The 25,672-nt window shown below is 40.6% G+C and overlaps 1 protein-coding gene and 1 non-coding gene across 31 annotated transcripts in view; both read left to right on the top strand.

Annotated features, from left to right (window-relative positions):
* UNC80 (unc-80 homolog, NALCN channel complex subunit) overlaps positions 1–25,672 on the top strand; it is a 206,662-nt gene that overhangs the window by 116,598 nt on the left and 64,392 nt on the right. For 27 of the 30 annotated variants that reach the window (XM_056535252.1, XM_056535244.1, XM_056535267.1 and 24 more), the window contains 7 exons: positions 6,234–6,341; positions 13,234–13,372; positions 13,569–13,750; positions 13,845–13,976; positions 14,299–14,485; positions 14,903–15,034; positions 15,129–15,272. In XM_056535252.1, coding sequence (XP_056391227.1) covers positions 6,234–6,341; positions 13,234–13,372; positions 13,569–13,750; positions 13,845–13,976; positions 14,299–14,485; positions 14,903–15,034; positions 15,129–15,272 — 1,024 coding nt within the window. The remainder of the gene's footprint in view (positions 1–6,233; positions 6,342–13,233; positions 13,373–13,568; positions 13,751–13,844; positions 13,977–14,298; positions 14,486–14,902; positions 15,035–15,128; positions 15,273–25,672) is intronic. The other 3 variants (XM_056535264.1, XM_056535257.1, XM_056535235.1) reach the window with 1 other exon arrangement.
* On the top strand, positions 21,006–21,194 carry LOC130289944 (U2 spliceosomal RNA). The gene has a single exon (XR_008847482.1). It is a non-coding gene; the product is annotated as a U2 spliceosomal RNA (small nuclear RNA).

The following is a 25,672-nucleotide window of genomic DNA, read 5'->3' as shown; positions in this document are numbered from 1 at the left end:
CACAATATTTATTAAGGACCACCAAATTTTTACAAAATCATTTAAGAAAACTACGGATAGCAATAGTTATATAGCTGCCATTTGCCTATATGGCTCAATAAAATACCAAAAAGCCAGTTCATCCGACTTCGCAGGAACTGCACAGAATTGGAAGAATGCAAGAGAGAGGACCAGGAGTTACAGAATAAATTTGTGGAAAAGGTATAAAGGAAGGAGATCTTGGAGAAAACAGCAGAACAAATTCAAAACTCTGAGAGAGAACACCTTTTGGTGAATAAGGAGGATAAAAATTGCAATCCAGATCCACAGGACCAGATAAAAATTCCTATAATTACCTTCTATACAAGTCAGAGTTTTGCTTTCAAAAGAATTGTACAGAAACATTGGAATATATTAAAAGAGGATCGGATTATAGGAGAATTGGTCCCACAAAAACCACTATTCACTTTCCGAAAACCAGCAAATATAGGAAATCAAGTGGCACCCATGATAAAAAATAAAAAAAATGATGAAAAGAAGGATCAATCTACTTTTCTCCATAAATCAGGCTTTTTCCCTTGCCATTGTTGCAATGTAAAATAACTAAAGGAAAACAGGTATTGGAAATAAAAACCAAGGATGGCCTGTTCAGCCAACTCATTAAGACCCATATAAACTGTAAAACTAAAGGGGTGATTTATGGAATTGTATGCCCTTGCGAAAAAATGTATGTGGGAAGGACTAAACGCATGCTATTGAAAAGGATAGGGGAACATATCTATAATATTGGTAGGAAATTTTTGGGACACCCCCTGTCCAGACATTATTTAGATAAACATAACGCTTCCTTCTCGGGTTCACAGTTTTTTGGGATAGAACATATAAAAAAAACACTGGAGAGGGGGGGATTATATAGCAGCTATGTGCCGAGCAGAAGGGAAATGGATTTTCAATCTGAATTCTATGGTCCCTTATGGCCTTAACACGAACTTTGAACTGTTTGCATTTTTGCAATAATAATACTATCATACCAGACCCTTCTGGACCACTTTACCAAAACTCTTTAGGTAATTTCTGGATTTTTTGAATTGGACCATATTCACATTGTGCGGCAATTAAGGTGCGTTTTCAGTGCGCTTTTTACATAGAAGCTGCTGTTTTAATCCAAGGAACATGACCCAAATTCTAGCTTTTATCAATGAAGAAAACTTTTATAAGTTTTTATAAGAAAATAAGTATACTGGAATGATGGAGACTGAAACATCTATAAATAGCCTTGAACCCGCAGCATCAACGATCTTTGAGAAAGGAAAGCGGACTTTCCGAAACGCGTCAGATCCTAGAACTTTTTTGGCCCTAGGCCTTTGCAGTAAGTGACGTCACTAAGCAAATTGCGGGTCTCGGCTCAGTATCATCAGACCAAGGCAGCCAGCCGGTGAGACACTTCCGGCCGGAGTAGTTCGCACATAATAACCGGGAGCTCTGATTTTTTGTATGTAGTGGTATCACGTAGGCAGTAATGCTAAGGCAATCCTTTGCGGAGAGTAACACATCTATTTGCCACAGCACGTCCCACCAAGCTGCTGTATCTAACGGAGGAGTTCAAACTACAATTTAGATCAAGTGATATATAAGTCACATCAGAGAATTAGCATCATTTACTACCGTCTTTATTTTACAAACTGTTTTGTGCTCATGTGGTAGTTCATTTGACTGCTAATACATAGTAGCATTTTAACAACCCACAGCTTAAAGGGGTACTCCGGTGAAAACCTTTTTTCTTTTAAATCAACTGGTGGCAGAAAGTTAAACATATTTGTAAATTACTTCTATTAAAAAATCTTATTCCTTCCAGTACTTATTAGCTGCTGAATGCTACAGAGGAAATTCCTTTCTTTTTGGAACACTGATGACATCATGAACACAGTGCTCTCTGCTGACATCTCTGTCCATTTTAGCAACCATGCATAGCAGATGTATGCTAAGGGCAGCATGGTGGCTCAGTGGTTAGCACTGCTGCCTTGCAGTGCTAGGGACTTGGGATCAAATCACACTAAGGACAACAATAAATTAAGCATTATTATTATTATAACGTCAGTAGTGAGAACTGTGGTCGTGATGTCATCAGAGAGCATTCCAAAAAGAATGTAGTATTCAGCAGCTAATAAGTACAGAAAGGATTAAGATTTTTTAATAGAAGTAATTTACAAATATGTTTAACTTTCTGCCACCAGTTGATTTAAAAGAAAAAAGGTTTTCACCGGAGTACTCCTTTTATTACGGCATATGTCTTCTTTTCAGTAATTGCTGAATTTTACATTCTCCATATGAACCTTTCTTTTCACAGTATTCAAGTACAGTAAGTGTTATACTGATACACAATTTATATGTTTATAGTTTATTCTTATTTTGGAATGGTAAGACAGGAATCCACTCAGTTGTATCTTAGCTGCTTATACTACCATCAGTGCATTGGTGCTACAAATTTTATTTTTAGTCAGATTTATTACATGGTGCAGAACAAGTGATAAATCTGGTGCTGATCACTTTGCTTACTTCAGTACTCCACTTTGTATGGTGATTCCTCTGTGAATTTTTATGCAACATTTTATTCCGTGCGACAAAATCTGTGACTTTTTAAAAATGCTGTCCACAGTCAGTTCTGTAAGCCAAGTCAGGGCTGGTGTAGATTTGTGCCTAAGTTAGCACAGTTGCAACAAAAGATGCGACAAACAGAAAAGTCGCATATGATGAATTCCTTACCATTGCATGATATCAACTGAAATCATGACTTGGTATGTTCCTTTAGGGAAAACCTTCTAAAGCAAAAGTCGCAATGAAAAGTCTCAAAACAGCATCTGAGACAAACTGTGAGACAAATGTACACTACAAAACCAGGGTAAAACCAATGATACATTCTCCCCAATGTGCGTGTGTGTGTGTATGTTCCAGCATCATGTCCAAGCGGCTAAAGATATTAACATGAAACTTGGCACACATGTTACTTATATGTCAATAACAAACATAGGATAGGTTATTTAACCCTTACTCACCCCCATTTGTCAGCGTCAGGGGTTTTTGTTTAAAGTCCCATGCAAGTCTATGGGAAATATATTTTACTGCATAACTTCCAAACGGCTCGAGATATTTCGATAATACTTGGTAACATGTTACTTATATGTCCTCTTTAAATATAGGATAGTTAATTTAACTCTTAACTACCCCCATTTGTGAGGGTCGGGGTTTTTGTTTAAAGTCCCATGCAAATCAATGGGAAATATACGTTCCCACATAACGTCCATATGGCTGGAGATATTTCAATAATACCTGGTACACATATTACTGATATGTCAAGTAGAAATATATGATAGTTAAATTAACCCTTACCTACACCCTTATATAAAAGATGGGTTTTTGTTTCAAGTCCCATGCAAGTATATGGGACTTCCAGTACCTTACTCCACAAGCTCCGCTCTTGATCTCCTGTTGAATGTGTCAGTCCGGCTTGCAAGCCCCACCCTATCTCACAAAGTGAGGAGGTCGGGATAGGAGGTCAGGATAGGAGGTCGAGATATGAAGATGGGATATGAGGTCGGGATATGAGGACAGGATATGAGGTCAACATAGGAGGAGGGGATAGGAGGTCAGGATATGAGGATGGGATATGAGGTCAAGATAGGAGGACGGGATAGGAGGTCAGGATATGATGACAGAATATGAGGTCGGGATATGAGGACGGGATATGGGGACGGGATATGGGGTTGGGATATGACAACAATATATGGGGATGGGATATGAAGTCAAAAGCTTCCTCCTTTGTTGTTTTTCCTCCCCAACAAGGATGAGGAAGGAAAAAACGGGTAACGCCGGGTACTCAGCTAGTTATATATAGATATATATATATATATATCCTAGTGTTGCTCTCCCCCGGGGGGTTCCCATGATCAGGGTATTATTGACACTTACCTTTTATCCCTATGCTGTCTATGCATGTGGGACAGTGAACAGGATGGTTGCGCTGCCCCACATGCATTTGACAACTGATGTACTTTATCTAGGAGCCCCGGGTAATTGTGCTCAATGTGAAGTGATATACTCCGCACGTAGTGGAGAACTCATTGACCCCTCCCTGTGGGAGTCAGTGGTTGTCCACGGTTAGCATGACAGCTCTGACAGCAGACGCTACGGTCTGACATCAGATGCCAGGTGTTCCCGCTAACTGCGATGCGATCACGTGTATCTCGCGATACCCAACTTGGATCGCACTGCGGCTGCGCCGGCCACTCTGCTGCAGCGCATATTCCATTAGCACAATAGCTCTGCAACATCTCGTGACTGGTGACTTTTTGCTATCCCGGAAACGGGACGGAGTTTAACTTGATCACGTGGTCTGACCCTCTGCTTATGATTGGTAGACATCTAACACAAAGTGTAGCCACGCACCGACACTGACTACGCCTCGGAAGAAGCCTTCAGTGGTGAAACGTTGGGTGACGGAGGTCTGGTGTATATCCCCACCTGGTCCACTTGGTAATATACTCCTATGCATTTTTTGTTTTGTTGGCTCTTTGTTTCTAGCACTGTTAGTTACTGGGGAACCTTGCCTTTACTTTACTTGATTGTGTTTATGGGGGTGGTTTAGTATTCACCCCCCCCCCCCCCAATTAACTTTATATTTATTTTGGGTTAAATTCTTGGGGGTTCCATATACTTTTGGTAAACCTCTCTACTACTGAAGCACTTTGAGCCTACACCAGACCCCCTCTTTTCCTTCCTCTGTGGTAATTGAGTTGTACCTCTGCTTACGTATTAATCATATGTCTTAAATGATTTTAGATGTTTGTGTGTTTGTTGTGCATTTGTGTACTATTAAAATTAGATTTTTTTTAGCTATTGAATCTACATATGGTTCTTTCTTTTTGATGAATGAGCTTGTTAACGGCATAGGATCACATATATTCTCTAAGGGAACCTTAGTGTATTACATACATAATATCGTCAAATCCATAAGGACCCATCATATTAAAATAGCATGTTTGATCTAGCAAAGGTATCCCCTTTTTACAGGGTAGGGATTAACTAGTTGATTGAGGGGGTTTCCACTGTTGGAGCCCCCTACGATCTTGAAAATGGATACCCCAGCCTCCTGTTGGAATAGAGTACTTGACTGTTTATATGGCTTCCATAGAGAATGAATTCTGAAGTGGCAATGCTGCTGGAACACAAAGGGTCTTTATGACTGAAATGAGTTACTAACAGGTTAAAGGGCACTTAAGGCACCTGAGCTATATGCCACCTGAGATGTACATAAAAAATATACAGTAAGGGTAGGGTCACACATAGTGCATCTGTTGCTGCATATGCGCTACTGCGCAGTCGCTCCCCGTGTTCTCTGAGCTAGGCCGATAGAGGCTGCCATGTCTGTGAGTACACTGGGCATGTGCGTGTGACCCCTGATCAGATCCCTGTGTGTCTGCTGGTAAGGGTAGATTGCTGCTATGAGCAGACAAAGCAGGACGCACAGGCACAGCAGGAAGCATACTTTAGGGATGGTCAGTAGCGCATCCGCAGCATCAAAGATGATGCTGTGGATGCGCTATGTGTGACCTTACCCTACACAAAGTCACATTCTTATTTTTCCAATTTTAATGTGTTTGTTATGGGATTTAAAAAAGAAATAGCAAGGATAAACCTTTTATGAAGAGTAGGTCTCTCAAACCAGTAGGTATTCCCCCAGCCTAAACTTTCCTACCAGGCTTCACAATAATATTTTTTTTATCTTGCCTTTTGTCTGTCTGCACTATCTGAGACTGCACTAGAAAAGATCTAGTTCGTGTTATATATTCAGAAATAGCCTTGACTATTTTTAGTAAACCTCAAAACTCCTGCTTTCAAATGTTATTCAAAATCTCAGCATTAGAATTTTATATTTCTACATACTCCAATGTCTTACATAGCAAAAACTGTTCTGCCCATGCTGTAAGAAGTGAAAATTACTTATTGGAAAGCTACTTTGTATAATTATAAAACTAACTATTAAAAATATAACTAATATTTTGCCCTGACCTGCAGAGGTGTAGTTAAAATATCACACAAACTTTCTTTTGTCCTGCATAAAGTAGAAATCCAACTTTATTGTACCAGAATTAAAAACTTTCACAAATGTACCATTTCCTTGACCGCTGTTTAGTCTAATATGTTTTGAGAAGTAGCTGCACTCTTAATCATAGGCTGTTTGTACTTTGCTCACATAGTGCTCGGATAAATCATGCCTTCGAACACCATCTCTGAAGAAGAGAGTTACAGAAGCAAACTTGGAGGGGAAGAAGGACAGTGGGATGCTGAAGTATATAAGGCACCAGGTACAGTATACTCTTTATACTTGTGTATCCTATATTCCTATATAGATGTTAGTAACATCTAATGAATATTCAAAATAGTAAACACTAGTTTTTATAAAGTTAAAACATAGATAGTACATTGTGAGCCCACCTGCATGTTTAAGAGCTAGGTGCCTAATTGGATACTCTGGAGCCAAAGGCCCAAGAGATGGTTGTCGACAGTGGAGAAAGGTAGAGGGAGAACTTTGATGACAGAGCAGCACCAGATCAGCTTCAGAAGAGTTCAAGATTCATTGTACGGCCACACATTGCGTATATGCAGCGTTAATGTATTACTTAGATTTTTACTGATTACAGCCTAAACCTGGGTTCACACAGTGTTAAATGAAACAATAAAACAGCAGTAAAATAGGTAATGTGTTCTATTAGAGTCTATGGACCATCAAAGCGCCCTTAAGTGCACACATTGTTTTGAAGAATAAAAAAAACCTGGCCATAATTCCAAAATTGTTTTTTTTATTTTCATTTTACACTATGTAAACCAAGTCTTTTTGGGGGTGCGCATTTTGTCTAAGCAGTTTTTAACATAATTTAGAGATATGCATTATGGCAAGTCCATTGGACATTTACAGAGCTGGAAGTCTCAGTTTAATATTAGGCCTATATATTAAAGTAAATTAGATATTATATTAAATTAAAAAAAATAGGTCTAACATAAAGAAACATTGTTTCAAACAATAGGACATTGTTTGATGACACGTTCTCTTTAAAGGCCTAAGAGAATTCTTTGAGTATTTTTTCAAGACCCCTGTAGAAGGTGACAGCCTTATCAAATGTTTTTTAGTTTTCTATTTTTTACAGCGTTGAACCGTTTAAAGAGTGTTGGACCCCAATACTATCCTTTACAGGCCCAAGTTATCAATGAGATAAATACAAGAATTTTGACCATTGGTTAAAGGAAATGAGACATGTGAAAAAAAGATAGAAAAAGCACAACCAGCTCACCCCGCCCGGGCAGATGGAGCACGGATCCAGGTGCTTGGCAACACCGAAGCAGATAGAAACGAAGAGTAGAATCCAGCTCTTGGTGCAAATAAAATCCACTTTATTCGATAAAGACACACACAGGAACACAGGAAGTTATGTGTTTCAAGCGCAGAGCCCTCTTAGTCATACACCAAATACAAGGAAGACATAGATATATGTAGGTGGAGCAATCACACCGGAGCAAAAGTGCTGTGGTCAGGTGGTATTAACTCCTTCCAAACTTCATAGCATTTAGAATTAGTATCAAACCAGAATTAAAAGACAACATAGGTGTAAAAAGAATGGATAAAAACATTTACATATAATCCGAGGTTAGCTCAAGAGTCAAATAGAACATATCTAATGATCACGTAAAGAGGAGGGATGGTTGCAAAAGTAATCCATATGCAAAAGGTACACAGAGGAAAATATACAAAAGGAAAAGAATCAATTAAGATGCCATAAAAATAGAAATAAAAATAAACAAACAATGACATATAGTATGAATGTGGATGGATGGGCAGTGCGTGTCCGAATGTACAGAAAATTAGAATGAAATTTAAAAAATGATGAAAATAATAATAGAGAAAATCGGTCAGTGCTGATCAAAACGTTGTTCAGACACGCAAAGCCCATACATAATCATAGGTGGAGGCTTAGTGGAAAAATACCCGCATCAATGGGGATGACAAGCAAATGACAGGATAAATGTGTCCACAGGGGACACACACAAAAATAAGCAAAAAGTATATATGAAAAAAAATTGTAAACAAAAGACAAAAACCAAATTAATTAATTAGTAATGTAGTACAACATCCTGCCGCTTGTTCATGCCCAAAGGTGCATGAGTTGAAGGTTTCAAAATCCAAAATATTTCTCTGTTAAGAAGTTTCGGCCTATGATCTCCTCCTCTTTTGGACGGATTAACTCTCTCAATTGCAGAAAAATGTAGAGAAGTGAAACTACACTGGTGTATCTCAGCACAATGCTTCAAAACTGCTGATACATTTCTAGATAAAAAATGAGGAATATCGGACAGGTGCTTACAAAGCCTCACCTTTAGTTGACTAGTCGTACAACCGACATATTGCATGCAGCAGGTCATGCATGAGATCAGATACACCACATACGTAGTATTACAATTAACCTGTTGGGGACGGAGGGCGTACCTATACGCACTCTGCCCACTCCCTTTCTAAAACGCGGGGCCATGGCGTGGTCGGGCCTGGCCTCTAACAATGGCCGGGACCCGTGGCTAATAACCCGTGTGGCACTGATTGCTGTGCCGCGTGCTATTAACCCTTTAGACGCGGCGTTCAAAGTTGAATGCCGCATCTAAAGTGAAAGTAAGACATTGCCGGTTAGCTCAGGGGGCTGTTCGGGATCGCTGAAAAGAAATTGCATCATCCCGAACAGCTTACAGGACAGCAGGAGGGCTCCTACCTTCCTCCTTGCTGTCCGATCGCCGAATGACTGCTTAGTGCCTGAGAGCCAGGCATGAGCAGTCAAGCGGCAGAATCATTGATCAATTATTCCCTATGAGAAACCATTGATCAATGTAAAAGATCAGTGTGTGCAGTGTTATAGCCTCCTATGGGAGCTATAACACTGCAAAAAAAAAGTGAAAAAAGTGAATAAAGATCATTTAACCCCTTCCCTATGACCCCCCTTTTTCCATAAAAAAAATAAGAAAACTGTGTTAATAAAAATACATATATGTGGTATCGCCACGTGTGGAAATGTCCGAATTATAAAAATATATGGTTAATTAAACCGCATGCTCATCACGTATGCGCAAAATAATTCCAAAGTCCGAAATAGCATATTTTGGGTCACTTTTTATATCATGAAAAAATGAATAAAGTGATCAAAAAGTCCGATCAATACATAAATTGCACCGCTAAAAACTTCAGATCACGGCGCAAAAAATGCCTCATACCACCCCATACGCAGAAAAAAAAAATTATAGGGATCAGAAAATGACAATTTTTAACATATAAATTTTCCTGCATGTAGTTATGATTTTTTCCAGAAGTACGAAAAAATCAAACCTATATAAGTAGGGTATCATTTTAATCATATGGTCCTACAGAATAAAGATAAGGTGTCATTTTTACCAAAAAATTTACTATGTAGAAACGGAAGCCCCCAAAAGTAACAAAATTGCATTTTTTCTTAAATTTTCAATTATTTTTTTTTCCGTTTCAACCTAGATTTTTGGGTAAAATGACTGATGTCCTTACAAAGTAGAATTGGTGGCACAAAAAATAAGCCATAATATGGATTTTTAGGTGGAAAATTTAAAGAGTTATGATTTTTAAAAGATAAGGAGGAAAAAATGAAAGTGCAAAAATGGGAAAACCCTCCGTCCCCAAGGGGTTAATATATTGTTTAATAAAAAATGTAGTATTAACAAAAGACGTAAATGATCTGGTGACATGCATGACCGTGCAACACATGCAACTATTGTGTCCACATCTATAAGAACCTGGATGAGACTACCATGTAGTTCGTGAACTTAAAAATAAACTTGGGGAGACATTTTGACCAATAGTGGGAGCTTGCTTTGCTATGCATTTGTTTGTATGCATGGATCAGATAAAATCATATGCTTGTGAGTATGGATAATTTTACAAATTAATGAAAAATCCATACTGTAGGGGGTAGTAAAAACGACAGGGGAGGGGTTTGTTATAGATTTTTCAGTATTTTTTCGAAAACCATGCAGTAATTATGATAAAAAAAAATTAAAAGCAATCTTTCTAGCTCTGTCTAACGACCACTGTGGGTAGCCTCTAGCTAGTAACTGTTTCTGTATGGACTCTGCTTCTCTGAAGAAATCTGAGTCGGTGGTGCAGTTTTTTATTTTTAATAACATGTGGGGGGTGACATGAGCGGGCACACAAAATCTTTTTAGTATCAGCATTTCCATTTAGATTTAAATCCAGAAAAGAAACAGTATGGTTGTGATGTGTGACTGGAAAACGTAAATTACAAGTGTTGGAATTGAGATACAGGGAGAAATCTGGTACGGTCACCACATCGGGACCCCATATGAATATGAGATTGTCGATGTAGCGACCGTACCAGATAAGTCTGTTGATAAAAAGGTTATCTGGGGAAAACAAATAAACAGATTCCTACCAACACATGAAAATATTAGCTAATGAGGGGGAAAATGTTGCCCCCATCGAAGCTCCTGTTATTTGAAGAAAAAAACAACTATAAAAATACAATAAAAAATAAAAAAATATGTTCCAACAGAAATGTTACTGCAATACCCAAAAATTTGCATAGTTCAGGAGAATAAGAGGAATAGACAGATAAAAACCATTGTAATGCTGTTATGGCCAAATTGTGGGGAATGACTGAATAGAGTGATGTAACATCAGCAAAAATCCAGAAATAATCCTGAAGCCATTCCACTCCCTCAAGTTGGCATAAAAGATGTTTAGTGTCCTGGATATATGCTGGAATTTGGGGGATAAGAGGATGGAGAAATGTATCCACCCAAGCACATAAGTTCTCATTAAGTGAACCAATACCGGCCACAATTGGCCTGCAGAGGGGAGGAAAAAAGAGCTTGTGAATCTTGGGAAGGGAATGAAAAATAGGAATAATCGGATGTTCAACTAAAATAAATTCAACCTCCCTGGAAGAGAAAAAGCCACCTGCCTTCCCAAGATTCACAAGCTCCGTAAGTTGCTGTCTAAAGACATGTGTGGGATCAGATTGTAAAACACGGTAAGTATTGAGGTCTGACAGCATGTCCACATTAATGCCTCTATATAAACCTTTATCAAGAATAACGACAGCGCCGCCTTTGTAGGCCTGTAGAATTATAATATCATCCGCTGTGGACAAGCTTTCAAGAGCATCCCTCTCCTGAGGTGTTAAAAATAAAAATTTGCCACCTGATGGTGTATTGGCTAAGTTAGTAAGATTGCGCTCGACCGCCTCCTGAAAAGAGTCCAAAATTAATGTCCAGGATGAAAATTATTATTACGGGTTCAAAACACAGGACTCTCATCAGGGGTGCATGAAACGCGATCCTGCAACTCACCCTAATGAGATGTAATCAACAAATCCTGAAAAAAAAAATTAGTACAATAAGTAATAGGGTTACGTTCAGACTGGGCGTTATTGTTGGAGGAGTTGGATTCACCTGAGATGTCATTATCCAAAATTTTAATATCATTAAATTAATCTGCAGACAAATCCTCAGCAGTGCGGATAACATCAAAGTGTCTCCGCAATGTAATACCCCTAACAAAATGATTGACATCTAACAATGTACGGAATAAATCAAATCTAGTGGTTGATGAAAAAGAAAGTCCACGAGATAGAACAGTGATCTGTTGTGTGGAAAGAATCTTGGCCGAGATATTGAACATGGGTAGGCTCACTTCTTCCTCTCCTTGCAATACCGGGGGCTGCGTCTTTGGGCTCCATGTTTGCAGCCCGCCCGGCGTTTTTTTTAACTAGGTGTATTTGATGAAGACGCAGCTTATGAACGAGGTACAGTGGTACTAGCAGGTATTATATCATTAGCTGTTTTAAAATTATTTGCTGCTTCTCCATGTTCAGAGGCTGAGTCTGAGGATTCAAACTCAGTTGAGCTAAAATTAACCCGTGCATCTCCACGTTTCTTATTATAACCTTTGTTGTAACGTCTCCTAGCATAAGACTTTTTAAAAATGGAGCGTGGAGTGTTGGACTTAGAAGTAAACTGCGGCCAGTTGAACACCATATTAGATTTATAGTCCTGCAAGTCTCTCAAATATTTTGTGTGTTTGGTTTCTGCAATTGATGTTTCTAGCTAGGTCAGCTTCTCATTAATGTTAGCATCGAGCTCATTAAACAGTTCATGTTCAGCAAATGTGACAACATTATCTTGTAATTTTATCTCTCACCTCTTCGAGAACTTGCTGTTCATATCGGATAATGAGCTTCACAAAGTGCATAGAGAAGTCGCACAAGTCCTGCCATTCCGCTTTGAACTGCTCGTAATAGATGGTGGTAGGAAACTTCTTTATCCTTAACCCACGTGGGATCATATCCTGTGAGACATACCTCTGGAGGGAAGACAAGTCCAGTGATATACTTAACTCTTGTAGAAGCATGGCCTCCAAATGCATCATGTGCATCCTTAGACCAACAAGTTGAAAAAAAGAAATGGGATAAACCACATTTTTGGCACCATATTTTGGTGTAACGTAAATCAACTAATAAGTGGTTTTACTTAGACTACTCAGTCCAAGAATGTACAAAAAGGTTTACACTATCTGGGTATTACAGAGTATTAGAAAATCTGTCTCATTGTTTTCACAATTAAGGGGTTCTCTAATGCAAACATTTGTCACCCAAATTTTGGAGTATAAGTTCTGTAGCTAATTTTTATCATAGGGGCTGGAGAATCAGGAAGGTTCTTTTTAAGCACCAGCAACGCAGTAGCCTGTTCTGCATTCTTAGCCAGCAGTATGAGCAGCACAGTAATGGCAGCTTTTCACCTTCAATAGCTATCTTTCTTATTCCCTATAGACATGTTCAGCATGGACAAGCGTTCATGTGTTGTCAATGAGAGAGGAGGAGTATGCCACTGACAGCTGTTTTCACAAAAGGGTCTGCACATACACTGTCATTTTTATAATAGTCTATGGGAGATATGTAAGCTGTCTAGATGCTTTATTGTGTGTGATGATAGAACCTTTTTTAGATTAATATTTGGCTATTTTATCCTGTGTATTGCTGTTTTTTTATACTTATGTAAAGAATATGGGGGAATTCATTAAGGCTTACATATCAGTTTTTTTTTATAAAATTCTGTGACCTTTTTATGCCAGTTCTTTGTGTAAGCATTCATAAATTCCCTTTTTGTGTATTTTAGGTTATGAGCTTGTCTCCTGCCCCTCTGTCTTTGTTGATTAAGGCAGCCCCCATCTTGACAGAGGAAATGTATGGGGACATTCAGCCAGCTGCATGGGAGCTCCTGTTGAGTGTGGATGAGCACATGGCAGGAGCTGCAGGTGAGAGGTTTACTAAAAGAGAAAATATAAAATATATATATATATATATATATATATATAATAATTTCTTCTCAAATGAATTTTCCTTCACATTATGTATGCAACACAGAAAGATGTAATGTTATGTGCAGCTGGGTGAATAAAAACAAAACTAGTTACGGTTTTATATGATACATATCAACAAATACTCTTGCAGCTGCCATGTTCCTGCTTTGCGCTGTGAAGGTACCGGATGCAGTCTCTGAGATGCTAACTTCTGAGTTCCAGCATCCAGAAGCAGGACAGAGACTGAATGCGATTCTAAAATTCCACACACTCTGGAGGTTCCGATATCAGGTTTGGCCAAGAATGGAGGAAGGAGCACAGCAGATATATAAGGTTTGATATATATCACAGATTGTTCAAAGGTGATACAATAAATGTTGATAAATCTCAACTGTACCGAACCGTAAACCTTTTTTAAATGTTACAGATCCCTCCCCCCAGCATTAACTTCACATTACCCTCTCCCATCTTGGGTATGCCGTCAGTTCCAATGTTTGATCCACCTTGGGTTCCTCAGAGCAGTGGAAGTGTTCAAGACCCAATAAGTGAGGATCAATCTGTGAGTAGTTGGTTTTATAAATGTACTAAACCATTTTCTTTTACTTTTTTTTTAATTAAAATTGTTAGGTCTATGATTAAAATATAATGGCCAAATATAAGGCAAAAATCACAATATTTTTTAAATGACATATATATTGGAGATAATGTTTAAATTGCTATATGTGCAACATAGTTATATGTTATGTTGGTGACAGTGCCTCTTTAAGTATAGGACCAGAGAGACCCTGAACCTCTTCATGACGTAACTTCATATACGATAGTATTGCTATCAGATGAGAACGCCTTTTATTGTGCTTACTCTTTTTAACAACAAACTACAGAAATCTTTCTCTGCTCGTGCTGTGTCACGATCCCACCAGCGAGCTGAGCACATACTCAAGAATCTCCAGCAAGAAGAAGAGAAGAAACGTTTAGGCAGAGAGGCCAGTCTCATCACAGCTATACCAGTGACTCAGGAGGCATGCTATGAGCCAACCTGCTCCCCCAACTCTGAGCAGGAGGAAGAAGGTGTGCTATGGGGTCATGTGTCCTAATCTTGGGAAATGTTTCATTATTTGAACATTTAGATCTTATTTGCAGTAAATAAATGATACAGAATGTCAACTAGCCATTTCAATGAGCGCAAGAAAGTTATAGATCTGTAAAGTTTTTCGTTGCTATTACTATCCCTGAGAATTTCCATAGCCCCTGCTGCATACATAATTCCAGTCGTAGTTATTTAGTTAATAGTCACATGAATTATCTAAAAAGTAAATGGATCTTTTATAAATAACATCAAAGCAAATAATAAAGTGAGGTGTGAAGTGAATATTCCAGCTATGACACGGTTTTGTTGATACTGATCACAGTTTTTTTTTTTTATTGCTTAGACTTACTGGTTACTGTTTTTAGATCAGGTTTCACATCTCTATTCTTATTTGCCAGTAGAAGAAGCCACCAATCTGAATTCCCGACGTCTGTCAGTGAGCCCCTCCTGCACTTCAAGTACTTCTCACCGTAATTATTCATTCCGCCGGGGTTCCGTGTGGTCAATCCGCTCTGCCGTGAGTGCTGAAGGTGAGTCATAGCTAAGAAAGGCTGGATGCTTCTGGTCATCTTTCAGGTCGTGTTGGCAGTTGGGCAACCTCATTAATATATATATTTTTTTCAGATGAGGAGCATGCAACAGAACATACTGCAAACCATCATGTGTCTCAGCCGCCCCAGCCTGTATTCCCAGCATGCATTTGTGCTGCTGTGCTGCCAATCGTTCATCTGATGGAAGATGGAGAAGTCCGTGAAGATGGAGTGGCAGGTCAGCTTTTAATTTAAAAGCAAAGAGGAATAAAGAGACGGCGACTCACCCAATCTTCACTTCTTCTTTATTGTTGGTCAGCTATATTCACATAGTTGCAGGGGGGAAACATGCAGGGGGTACAAAAGTACTGAGGCTACAGCAGCCGTTTCACACTAATTGTGCTTCATCGGGCCTCTCTTGGAAGAAATCAAAGCAATCTCGAGAATGGGGGTCCCAGGTCTCCCATTTGAATAGTGTTACCCGTGTGTGAACTGCTTATTCATTTACTGTGTATGGGACTGGGACCATTTACTGTGTATGGCACTGGGACCGAGAGCTGAGTACATTGTGCTGCTGTCTCTGATAGTTTTACAGACAAAGAATGCAGCGGCAGTGCACATGTGTGAATCCATTTAAATGAAATACTCAGATACCCTGTTCTGGTTTCACTGGGGCCCTAACAGGTGGAGACCTAGTGATTATACTGATACTTTGAGCATTGTTGATAGGACAATCCCTTTAATGAAACATAAGTCTGTGAATTAGAGAGGCTACAGCATGACTTACTGGATGGAGTACTACTAGGGACTACTAGGGGATGTTAATAGCTCCCATTATAGTCAGTAAATATATGTCTTCAGTAAGCTCCACCTAGTGGTGCCTACTAACAACCAGTATTCCATAATCTATGCCCATCGCTGTGTAAAGGTTAACAGAGATTTGGATATGTGTAAAAGGCAAGTTCTTACCCAAAGATATGCTATGACATTTATCCTCACAAAATTGGCATAATAACTATTCAGGAAGGATTGAACAAAAGGGAAAAGGGGAGAAGTTTGTCTTTATGTTAAATCCTTGCTGAAGGCCACACTGCGGGAACATATACGGGCGGGAAACGATAATGTGAAGTTAATATGGGTAGAAATATATGGAGATAAACAGAAAAAAATTCTGATAGGGGTTTTCTATAAGCCACCAATCATAATGGAAGAGGCAGAAGATCAATTAATGAGGCAAATAAACAATGCAGCAAATCAGAATGAGGTGATAATAATGGGGGACTTAAACTATCCTGATATAAACTGGGAGACTGAGACCTGTACATCTCATAAAGGAAACAGGTTTCTGACTATAGCTAAAGACAATTATCTGTCCCAAATGGTGCAGGGCCTGACCATTTGAAAGTGTTGGCCCTTTAAAAAACGATAAAGAAGAAATTATAAACGGGGATCAGTAAAAAGCAAATATATTAAACAAATTCTTCTCCACTGTATTCACATAGGAAAATGAAATGCCAGGTGAAATACAGGGAGATAAGATAAACGCCCCTGTGCAGGTCACCTGTCTAACCCAGGAAGAAGTACAGGTCACCTGTCTAACCCAAGAAGAAGTACAGTGCTGCCTACAAAAAATCTAAATAGATAAATCAGCATTTTCAGATGGCATTCACCCCCGTGTTCTAAAGGAATTAAGTAATGTAATAGACAGAACCCTATTTTTAATATTCAGTGACTCTATAGTGATAGGGACTGTTTCCCAGGACTGGCGTATGGCAAGTGTAGTGCCAATATTTAAAAAGGGGTCAAAAGGTGACCCCGGGAATTATAGGCCTGTTAGTTTAACCTCGGTTGCATGTAAATTGTTTATGTTTCTTTTGTTAAAGGGGTATTCCAGGCAAAAACTTTTTTTTTATATATCAACTGGCTCCGGAAAGTTAAACAGATTTGTAAATTACTTCTATTAAAAAATCTTAATCCTTCCAATAGTTATTAGCTTCTGAAGATGAGTTGTTGTTTTCTGTCTAACTGCTCAATGATGATGTCACGTCCTCGTAGCTATGCAGTTCCTATGGGGATATTCTCCCATCATGCACAGTTCCCGGGACGTGACATCATCATTGAGCAGTTAGACAGAAAACTTCAGAAGCTAATAACTATTGGAAGGATTAAGATTTTTTAATAGAAGTAATTTACAAATCTATTTAACTTTCCGGAGCCAGTTGATATATAAAAAAAAGTGTTTGCCTGGAATACCCCTTTAATAGTAAATTTAGCTGTAGTGACCAGTGTCAGGCAGCTGCTGCCAAGGCAAATAAAATCATGGGGTGCATCAGTAGACTGCCCTGCTGAACCTGGTCCAGGGTAATTCTTCAGTAGGCGAGTACGCCATCCGATTTCGTACTCTCGCTTCCGAATTATCTTGGAATAACGAGGCTCTCTGCGCAACCTTTAAAAAAGGCCTATCCAGTAACATCAAGGATGTGCTGGCCGCACGAGAGATTCCTGCCAACCTGCAAGAACTTATCCATTTGGCCACCCGCATTGACATGCGTTTTTCTGAGAGACACCAGGAGCTCCGCCAGGAAAAAGACTTAGATCTCTGGGCACCTCTCCCACAGTATCCTTTGCAATCTATGCCTGTGCCTCCCGCCGAGGAGGCTATGCAAGTGGATCGGTCTCGCCTGACCCAGGAAGAGAGGACTCGCCGTAGGGAAGAAAATCTTTGTCTGTACTGTGCCAGTACCGAACACTTCTTGGTGGATTGCCCTATTCGCCCTCCACGTCTGGGAAACGCACACACGCACCCAGCTCACGTGGGTGTGGCGTCTCTTGGTACGAAATCTGCTTCTCCACTTCTCACTGTGCCCGTGCGGATTTCTCCTTCTGCCAACTCCTCCTTCTCAGCCGTGGCCTGCTTGGACTCTGGTGCCTCTGGAAATTTTATTCTGGATTCTTTGGTGAATAAGTTCTGCATCCCGGTGACCCGTCTCGTCAAGCCGCTCTACATTTCCGCGGTCAACGGAGTTAAATTGGATTGCACCGTGCGTTACCGCACAAAACCCCTCTTAATGTGCATTGGACCCCATCACGAAAAGATTGAATTTTTCGTCCTTCCCAACTGCACCTCTGAAGTCCTCCTTGGTCTGCCATGGCTCCAGCATCATTCTCCCACCCTTGACTGGACCACCGGGGAGATCAAGAATTGGGGCTCTGCTTGCCACAAGAAATGCCTCTCCTCTCCTCCCAGTCCCATCAGGCAAGCCTCAGTGCCTCCTCCTACACCTGGTCTCCCCAAGGCCTATCAGGACTGTGCCGTGCCTCCTCATGGCCCCCGTCCTGGTGACACCCTGCCCCGTGTCAAGCTTCACCCTCTGCCCTCCCTCCCCATTCCCACTCCTGCTGTACTGCCTGCCTTTGAGGAAACCCTACAATCACTCCCGGTGTCCTCGTCCCATGTGAAGCAGTTGCCGGACAAAAAAAGGGGGAGACCTAAGGGGGGGGGGTACTGTTACACCGAGCGCTCCTCCCCGGAGCGCTCACGGCGTCTCTCTCTCTGCAGCGCCCCGGTCAGACCCGCTGACCGGGAGCGCTGCACTGACATTGCCGGCGGGGATGCGATTCGCATAGCGGGACGCGCCCGCTCGCGAATCGCATCCCAAGTCACTTACCCGTCCCGGTCCCCGGCTGTCATGTGCTGGCGCGCGCGGCTCCGCTCTCTAGGGCGCGCGCGCGCGCCAGCTTTCTAAGACTTAAAGGGCCAGTGCACCAATGATTGGTGCCTGGCCCAATTAGCCTAATTAGCTTCCACCTGCTCCCTGGCTATAATACCTCACTTCCCCTGCACTCCCTTGCCGGATCTTGTTGCCTTGTGCCAGTGAAAGCGTTTAGTGTTGTCCAAAGCCTGTGTTTCCAGATCTCCTGCTATCCATATTGACTACGAACCTTGCCGCCTGCCCCGTCCTTCTGCTACGTCTGACCTTGCCTCTGCCTAGTCCTTCTGTCCCACGCCTTCTCAGCAGTCAGCGAGGTTGAGCCGTTGCTAGTGGATACGACCTGGTTGCTACCGCCGCAGCAAGACCATCCCGCTTTGCGGCGGGCTCTGGTGAACACCAGTAGCATCTTAGAACCGGTCCACCGGCACGGTCCACGCCAATCCCTCGCTGACACAGAGGATCCACAACCAGCTAGCCGAATCGTGACAGTTACTATGTTACCTTGAAAATAGGCAGAAGGTAAGACAAGAAAAGACTCAGCAACTCACAGCTGCTGATCAACATAGGGACTTTAATCCAAAGGACAGATCATGACACAGTCCATGGCAGAGGAGGGAGAGGATGTAGGCAGGTGGTACTGGTGGAATAGCGTGGTTTCATGCCAACCTGGCACTTCTTCAAGCCACACAGTACTCCCTGCCTCCATCCTCTCCCTCCCCTGCCACGGACTGTGTCATGATCTTTCCTTTCAGATTTAAGTCCATATGTTGATCAACAGCTGTGATTTGCCGAGTCTTTTCTCATCTTACCTTTTGCCAGTTGTGGTTATGCTATACTCAGAGCACCACCTGGCTGTTTAAGGGTAATCCAGACTGCATGCCTCTCAGTAGTGCCAGATTAGAACTATTCTCTTTTTGTTTGTTCTACCTTGAAAATAGCGCTCACCACTCTCCCATAGGTCTTCTAGAGTTTGGTCTTTTTTATTTAAGTTGGAGTAAATGCAATGTCTTATTGGCTTTGAAGGTAAATAAATACATTGCAATGAAACTATAATTTCATTTCTAAATTGTGACTCTGATCATGTAGTACATGTCATACATTGTTACACTTCAAGCTATTGTATGTAGGCTGCAATCACAACTCGTATAACAGAACATATTTCAGATAAAGAAAATGAAATGTGTCAGGGACTGCAAAATCACTCCATTAAAGTTCATGGCAGAACATAAAAGGTTTCCACTTTTAATCAATTAAAGTGCACAGATCAGCCAGAGGTGGTGAATGAAATCAATGTCTTCTGAATAGAAAGATACCTATAAATCACACCAGACAAATGAATCTTCTGAATAGAGAAGCAGGATGGATTTATATTCCTAAATACTAATTTCCCAAATGGTCTCAATTGGAGATATGACATAATGTACATTTATTGATTTAATAACATTAGGCACAATCTCAGACCCACATGGCTCTATATTTATGCATTACTTTAGTACAATATTATACAGGTGAATGTGTTTATTATTTTATAGATCTTGATTCAAATTGATATTAAATTAAAGATGCATTTACTGATGGTGCCAGCTATATGTAAGAGAAGAAAATAAAAGTAGTGATTTTATGAGAGCAGAATGTCCTGGATGATTTATCTATTGTATTGTATGACAGAATTAAACATATATATATATATATATATATATATATATATATATACATACAAAGTGTTTTTTTGATCACTTGATTTAAAGGAAAACTGTCAGCCTGTTTACCACTCTAGCCCAACACACTGGTTTATAGTGCGGGTGAACAGGAGTCCAAGGAGGGATCACTTACTTAAATATGTCCAGTAGGTCCTGAGATATGTCACCCAGAAGAACCTCTGCTAAATTCAGTGAATCACGAGCAGAGGGCTTCTCCAGCTCAATTCACATATTCATTTCCTGTGACTCCACATCCTAGAGGAGTCATGGACAAAAAATATGTAAATTGAGAAGGCAAAGCCCCCTGCTGGCGACTCACTGAATTTAGCAGAGGTTCTTCTGGGGAACATATCTGGGGAAAATCACTTCAATTTTCCCGGGCTCTCTGCGCCCTCTGGTGGTTGTTTCATACACAGCTCTTCTGTTTCCATTCTTGTACTTGGCCCTCTCTGGTGGCCAAAAGTTGGTACTGCAGCCTTACTGTATTCTGTGGCTTTCTTCGTGCCCCTATCTGTAGGGTAGTCTGCCAGTGATTTTTTACTGGAGTACTCTCCTATGCTCTCTTCTTGGGCTTTTTGAGTAGGATCAAGTGTAGTATCTGTTCTTAGTTTCTCATTTGATATGTCCCATATAAGGGGACCTTATATTAGATGGATTTTGGAGGACGGGGGGCGATTCCTAAGCCTGCTTCCATCACATTATGCGTGTGACTGATAGGGCAGTTTCTGCAGGTTCAGCGCATTCCACAGGTTGGAATGCTTGGTTTTTGCTCCGAGTATTGTGCCACATGCCCTTGGGCATTGTCCCATTCTGTGCACATAAGCTGCAGACTTAAAGTCAGCACTAGGTGCTTCTAGCTCCAGTTCCTTAGTAACCTTGTAACTCTAGGGGGCTTCCGATTCTACGCAGTAAATTTTTTGGTAAAAATTACACCTTCGCTTTATTCTGTAGGTCCATACAATTTAAATGATACCCTACTTATGTAGGTTTGATTTTGTCGTACTTCTGGAAAAAATCATGACTACATGCAGGAAAAGTTATACGTTTAAAATTTTCATTTTCTGACCCCTATAACTTTTTTATTTTTCAGCTTATGGGGCAGTATGAGGGCTAATTTTTTGCGCCGTGATCTGACGTTTTTAGTGGTACCATTTTTGTATTGATCGGACTTTTTATTCATTTTTTCATTATATAAAAGGTGACCAAAAATACACTATTTTGGACTTTGGATTTTTTTTAGCGCGTACGCCATTTACCGTGCAGTTTAATTCATTATATATTTTTATCATTCGGACATTTCCGCACGCAGCTATACCACTTATATTTATTTTTATTTACACTTTTTTTTTATGGGAAAAGGGGGGTGATTCAAACTTTTATTAGGGAATGGGTTAAATGATCTTTATTAACTTTTTTTCCCCATTTTTTTTGCAGTGTTATAGCTCCCATAGGGACTATAACACTGCATACACTGATCTTTTACATTGATCAATGGTTTCTCATAGGAAACCATTGATCAATGATTCTGTCGCTTGACTGCTCATGCCTGGATCTCAGGCACTGAGCACTGAGCAGTCATTCGGTGATCGGACACCAGGAGGCAAGGTAAGGGACCCTCCTGCTGTGTCACAGCTGTTCAGGATGTCGCGATTTCACAGCGGACATCCTGAACAGCCCCCTGAGCTAACCGGCATTGTTTTACTTTCACTTTAGACACAGCGTTCAAAGTTAAAGGGTTAATAGCGCGCGGCACCGCACTCAATGCAGCGCGCTATTAGCCACGGGTCACAGCCGTTGTTAGAGGCCGGGCCCGACCCGCTATGACGCGGGGCCATGCCGTGGCCCTGCGTTATAGAAAAGGAAAGGACTCAGGACGTACCGGTACGTCCTTGGTCCTTAACAGGTTAAAGCAAAGTTCTGGCCAATCTGACTATTCAGGAAAATTGCAAATAGTCAACCAAAAATCCCTAAATCTCAGGCGTAGCACCAATATAAAAACAGCAAACTAGCATTCCTAGTTATTATGACGGAAAATATAGATTTTATAAACAACAGGAGGCGAGTAATATAATGCAATCTTTCTCTTTATAAAACTCTCAGCAGCGAAACAGTTAATACAGTGAAAAGAAAAAACTTTAGAATGCAGCCAAACATGACTAGCTAGGTAGCCAGTCACTGAAGCCCCTAGTCCTTAAAGGGCCCGTCTGTGAGGTAATCTTCCTCTTTCTCGATGCATGTAAGATAAACCATAAACCATGACTTCTCAAGAGGTATTCGGAACAGTAGTGAAGGAATGTAGAAGAAATTAGACTTTAGTCCGTGGATGTGATGCTTTGTAGATTCCATCAGTATGCTGAAAAATAAAAATAAAGAGAGTGATAGTAGGGTAGGGAATCAGGGAGGGATATTAATCGCCTCCTGTTGTTTATAAAATCTATATTTTCCGTCATAATAACTAGGAAAATCTTCAATTTTATCACAACAGGAGGCTCCTAATATAATGCAAGTTTAAAGCTATACAATTAATTATAAAACTGACATAGATATGTGAGATTCTGGTCTAAAATAAAAGGCTTTAAAAGTAGATTCTGAAGACCAGTCTGCGGCCTTCAGAAAATCGGAAAGTGAGCCACCTGTTTGGATAGTTTTTGTGGACATAGCACTTCTTAAGGAGTGAGCACCGAATTGAGAAATGTCAATACCTGCTAGAGACATGGTGTGTCTGACCCATCTAGCCAAGGTAGGAGAAGACACAGGAAGGTGTGGTGTTCGGAAAGAAATGAGAAGTTGAGAGTTAATAGAGGATCTAAGAGAAAAGGTCTTGGATCCATAAGATTTAAGACATCTGACTAGGCATAATTTGGGATGTTGGAGAAAAGCCGGATAAAAAACTGATTGAATATTAGTTTTCGTACAGCGTGAGATCTTGAATGTGACTCCTTGGGGAGGAGAGGATCTGGAAGAAATGTCCAGAGCCTTAACGTCGGATACTCTTTTGATTGAAATTAAGCATAGGAGAACCGTTAGTTTATAAGAGAGGAATTTTAATGAAAGCATGCCGTTGTCTTCCCAAGAAGAGAATAAATTAAGGATAAGGGAAACGTCCCAGGTAGAACGATATTTAGGAAGAGGGGGTCTTTTGAAACGAATGCCTTTGAGTAATCTACATATGAGAGGATGTTTACCAATGGGGAGTGAATTAATGAGATAATGTTCTGAGTAGATGGCAGATCTATATAAATTAATAGTCCTATAAGCTTTGCCAGAATCAAAGGATTCAGATAAATAATTTATGATATTTGAGATAGATGAGTTATAGGGATCCAGGTGTCGTTGAGAGCACCAATGAATCCAAAGTCACCAGGCTGATCTGTAAGCCTTTCTGGTGCCCGGAGCCCAGGCTTCGGACAAGATATCTTTAGCTGATTGCGAAATTTCGATATTAGGGGTTGTTGACTCGATATGAGGCAAGCCATCAGATTGAGGCCTCCAGAAAGAACAAGAGGGTGATGATTCCCTGATGGGTCTAGGAGGATGGATGAATGATTGGGAAGGAGAAGTGGAAAATCTATGAGGAGAGATAGGATCTGGGGGAACCAAGATTGGGATGGCCAATGGGGGGCTATCAGGACTATTATAGATTTCTGGTAGATGACTTGAGATAACACTCTTGGAATCAAGGCAAATGGTGGAAAAGCGTAGAGGGTCGTGTCTGGCCAAATCTGTAGGAATGCATCTACTCCTAAAGCTTCTGGATCCGGATGCCAACTGAAGAACAGAGGTAATTGGCGGTTCAGTCGAGAAGCAAATAGGTCCATGTATAGAGGACCACAATGGGAATAATGAGAAAATGGAAGGATCTAATGTCCAGTCACTGTGGTCTGATAGGTAGCGGGAGTTCCAGTCGGCCACATCGTTGGATAGGCCAGGTAAGTATTCCGCCTTCAGAATAATATTCCTGTCGAAACAGAAAGTCCAGATATTGATTGTAATATCTGAGAGAATTTTCGAAGTGGTACCTCTCAATTTGTTTATGTATTGGACTGCTGATATATTGTCCAAGCGAAGTAAAATGCAGCAATGCGATCTGAATTTTGCAAAGCTCTTGATGGTGAAGAAACCTGCTAATAATTCCAATGCATTGATGTGAAGGGAACTTTCTTGTTCCGACCATTTTCCTCCTGTGGATAGGGGTCCACAACGTGCTCCCCAGCCTAAAAGACTGGCGTCTGATTCTATGATCAGATCTGGGTTGCAATTGAAGATTGCTTTGCCATTCCAAGTCTGAATATGGCTACCATAGGAGTTCTTCCCTGGCCTCTATTGACAGGGGTACATAATCTGAATAGGCAAGGCCTTCCTGTTGAATCTTGAGGCATTGAAGGGCCCTGTAATGTAAGGGGGCTGGGAAAATTGCTTGTATGGAAGCAGATAGACGACCCACAATACGAGCAATATTTTTAAGAGATATTTGATCTTTGTTCAGAGTAGAGCGGATTTCTTTCTTGATCAATTGTAATTTCTTGGAGGGTAGACTCAGAGTGGTTGTCTGAGTATTGATGGAAAACCCTAGAAATTCTACCTCCCTTGAAGGGGTCAAGACTGATTTCTTTAGATTGATAGAAAATCCCAAATTGGTTAGAAGGGATAATGTCCATTGAAGATGTCATTGGATCAGGATTTTTGATTGAGCCATGATGAGGATGTCGTCTAAGTAAATGATAAGACGAACACCTCTGCTCCTCAGTAGTGATATTATTGGCTTCAAGATTTTGGTGAAGCACCAGGGGGCCGATGGAAGGCCGAATGGGAGGCAGGTAAATTGCCATTTTTGATTCAGCCACAGAAATTGAAGGTAAGGTTGGTGAGATGGATGAATGGGGATTGTAAGATAGGCATCTTTCAGATCTACTTTTACTAGCCAATCGTTTAGGAGAAGAAGGTCTCTGAGCAGATGAATACCCTCCATTTTGAAATGGTGGTATACTACGAAGTTGTTGAGGTATCGTAAATTGATAACAGGTCTGTATCCCCCATCTTTCTTTTTTTACTAGAAAGATGTTGCTGAGAAAGCCTGGGGATTGAAGGGGTACTTGAATGATGGCATTTTTTGAAGATAATTCCATCAATTCTTGATTGACAAGATCCTTGTCTTGGGTGAAGAAATGAATGGGATGGGGTGGAGAAAATTGAATTGGGGGAGAAATGAATTCTATCACATAACC

This window comes from Hyla sarda, chromosome 8 (assembly GCF_029499605.1).
Source record: "Hyla sarda isolate aHylSar1 chromosome 8, aHylSar1.hap1, whole genome shotgun sequence".
In the NCBI taxonomy this organism is placed as follows: domain Eukaryota; kingdom Metazoa; phylum Chordata; class Amphibia; order Anura; family Hylidae; genus Hyla; species Hyla sarda.
The sequence above is the reverse complement of the archived record's forward strand: the minus strand, read 5'-3'. Positions and strand labels throughout refer to the sequence as shown.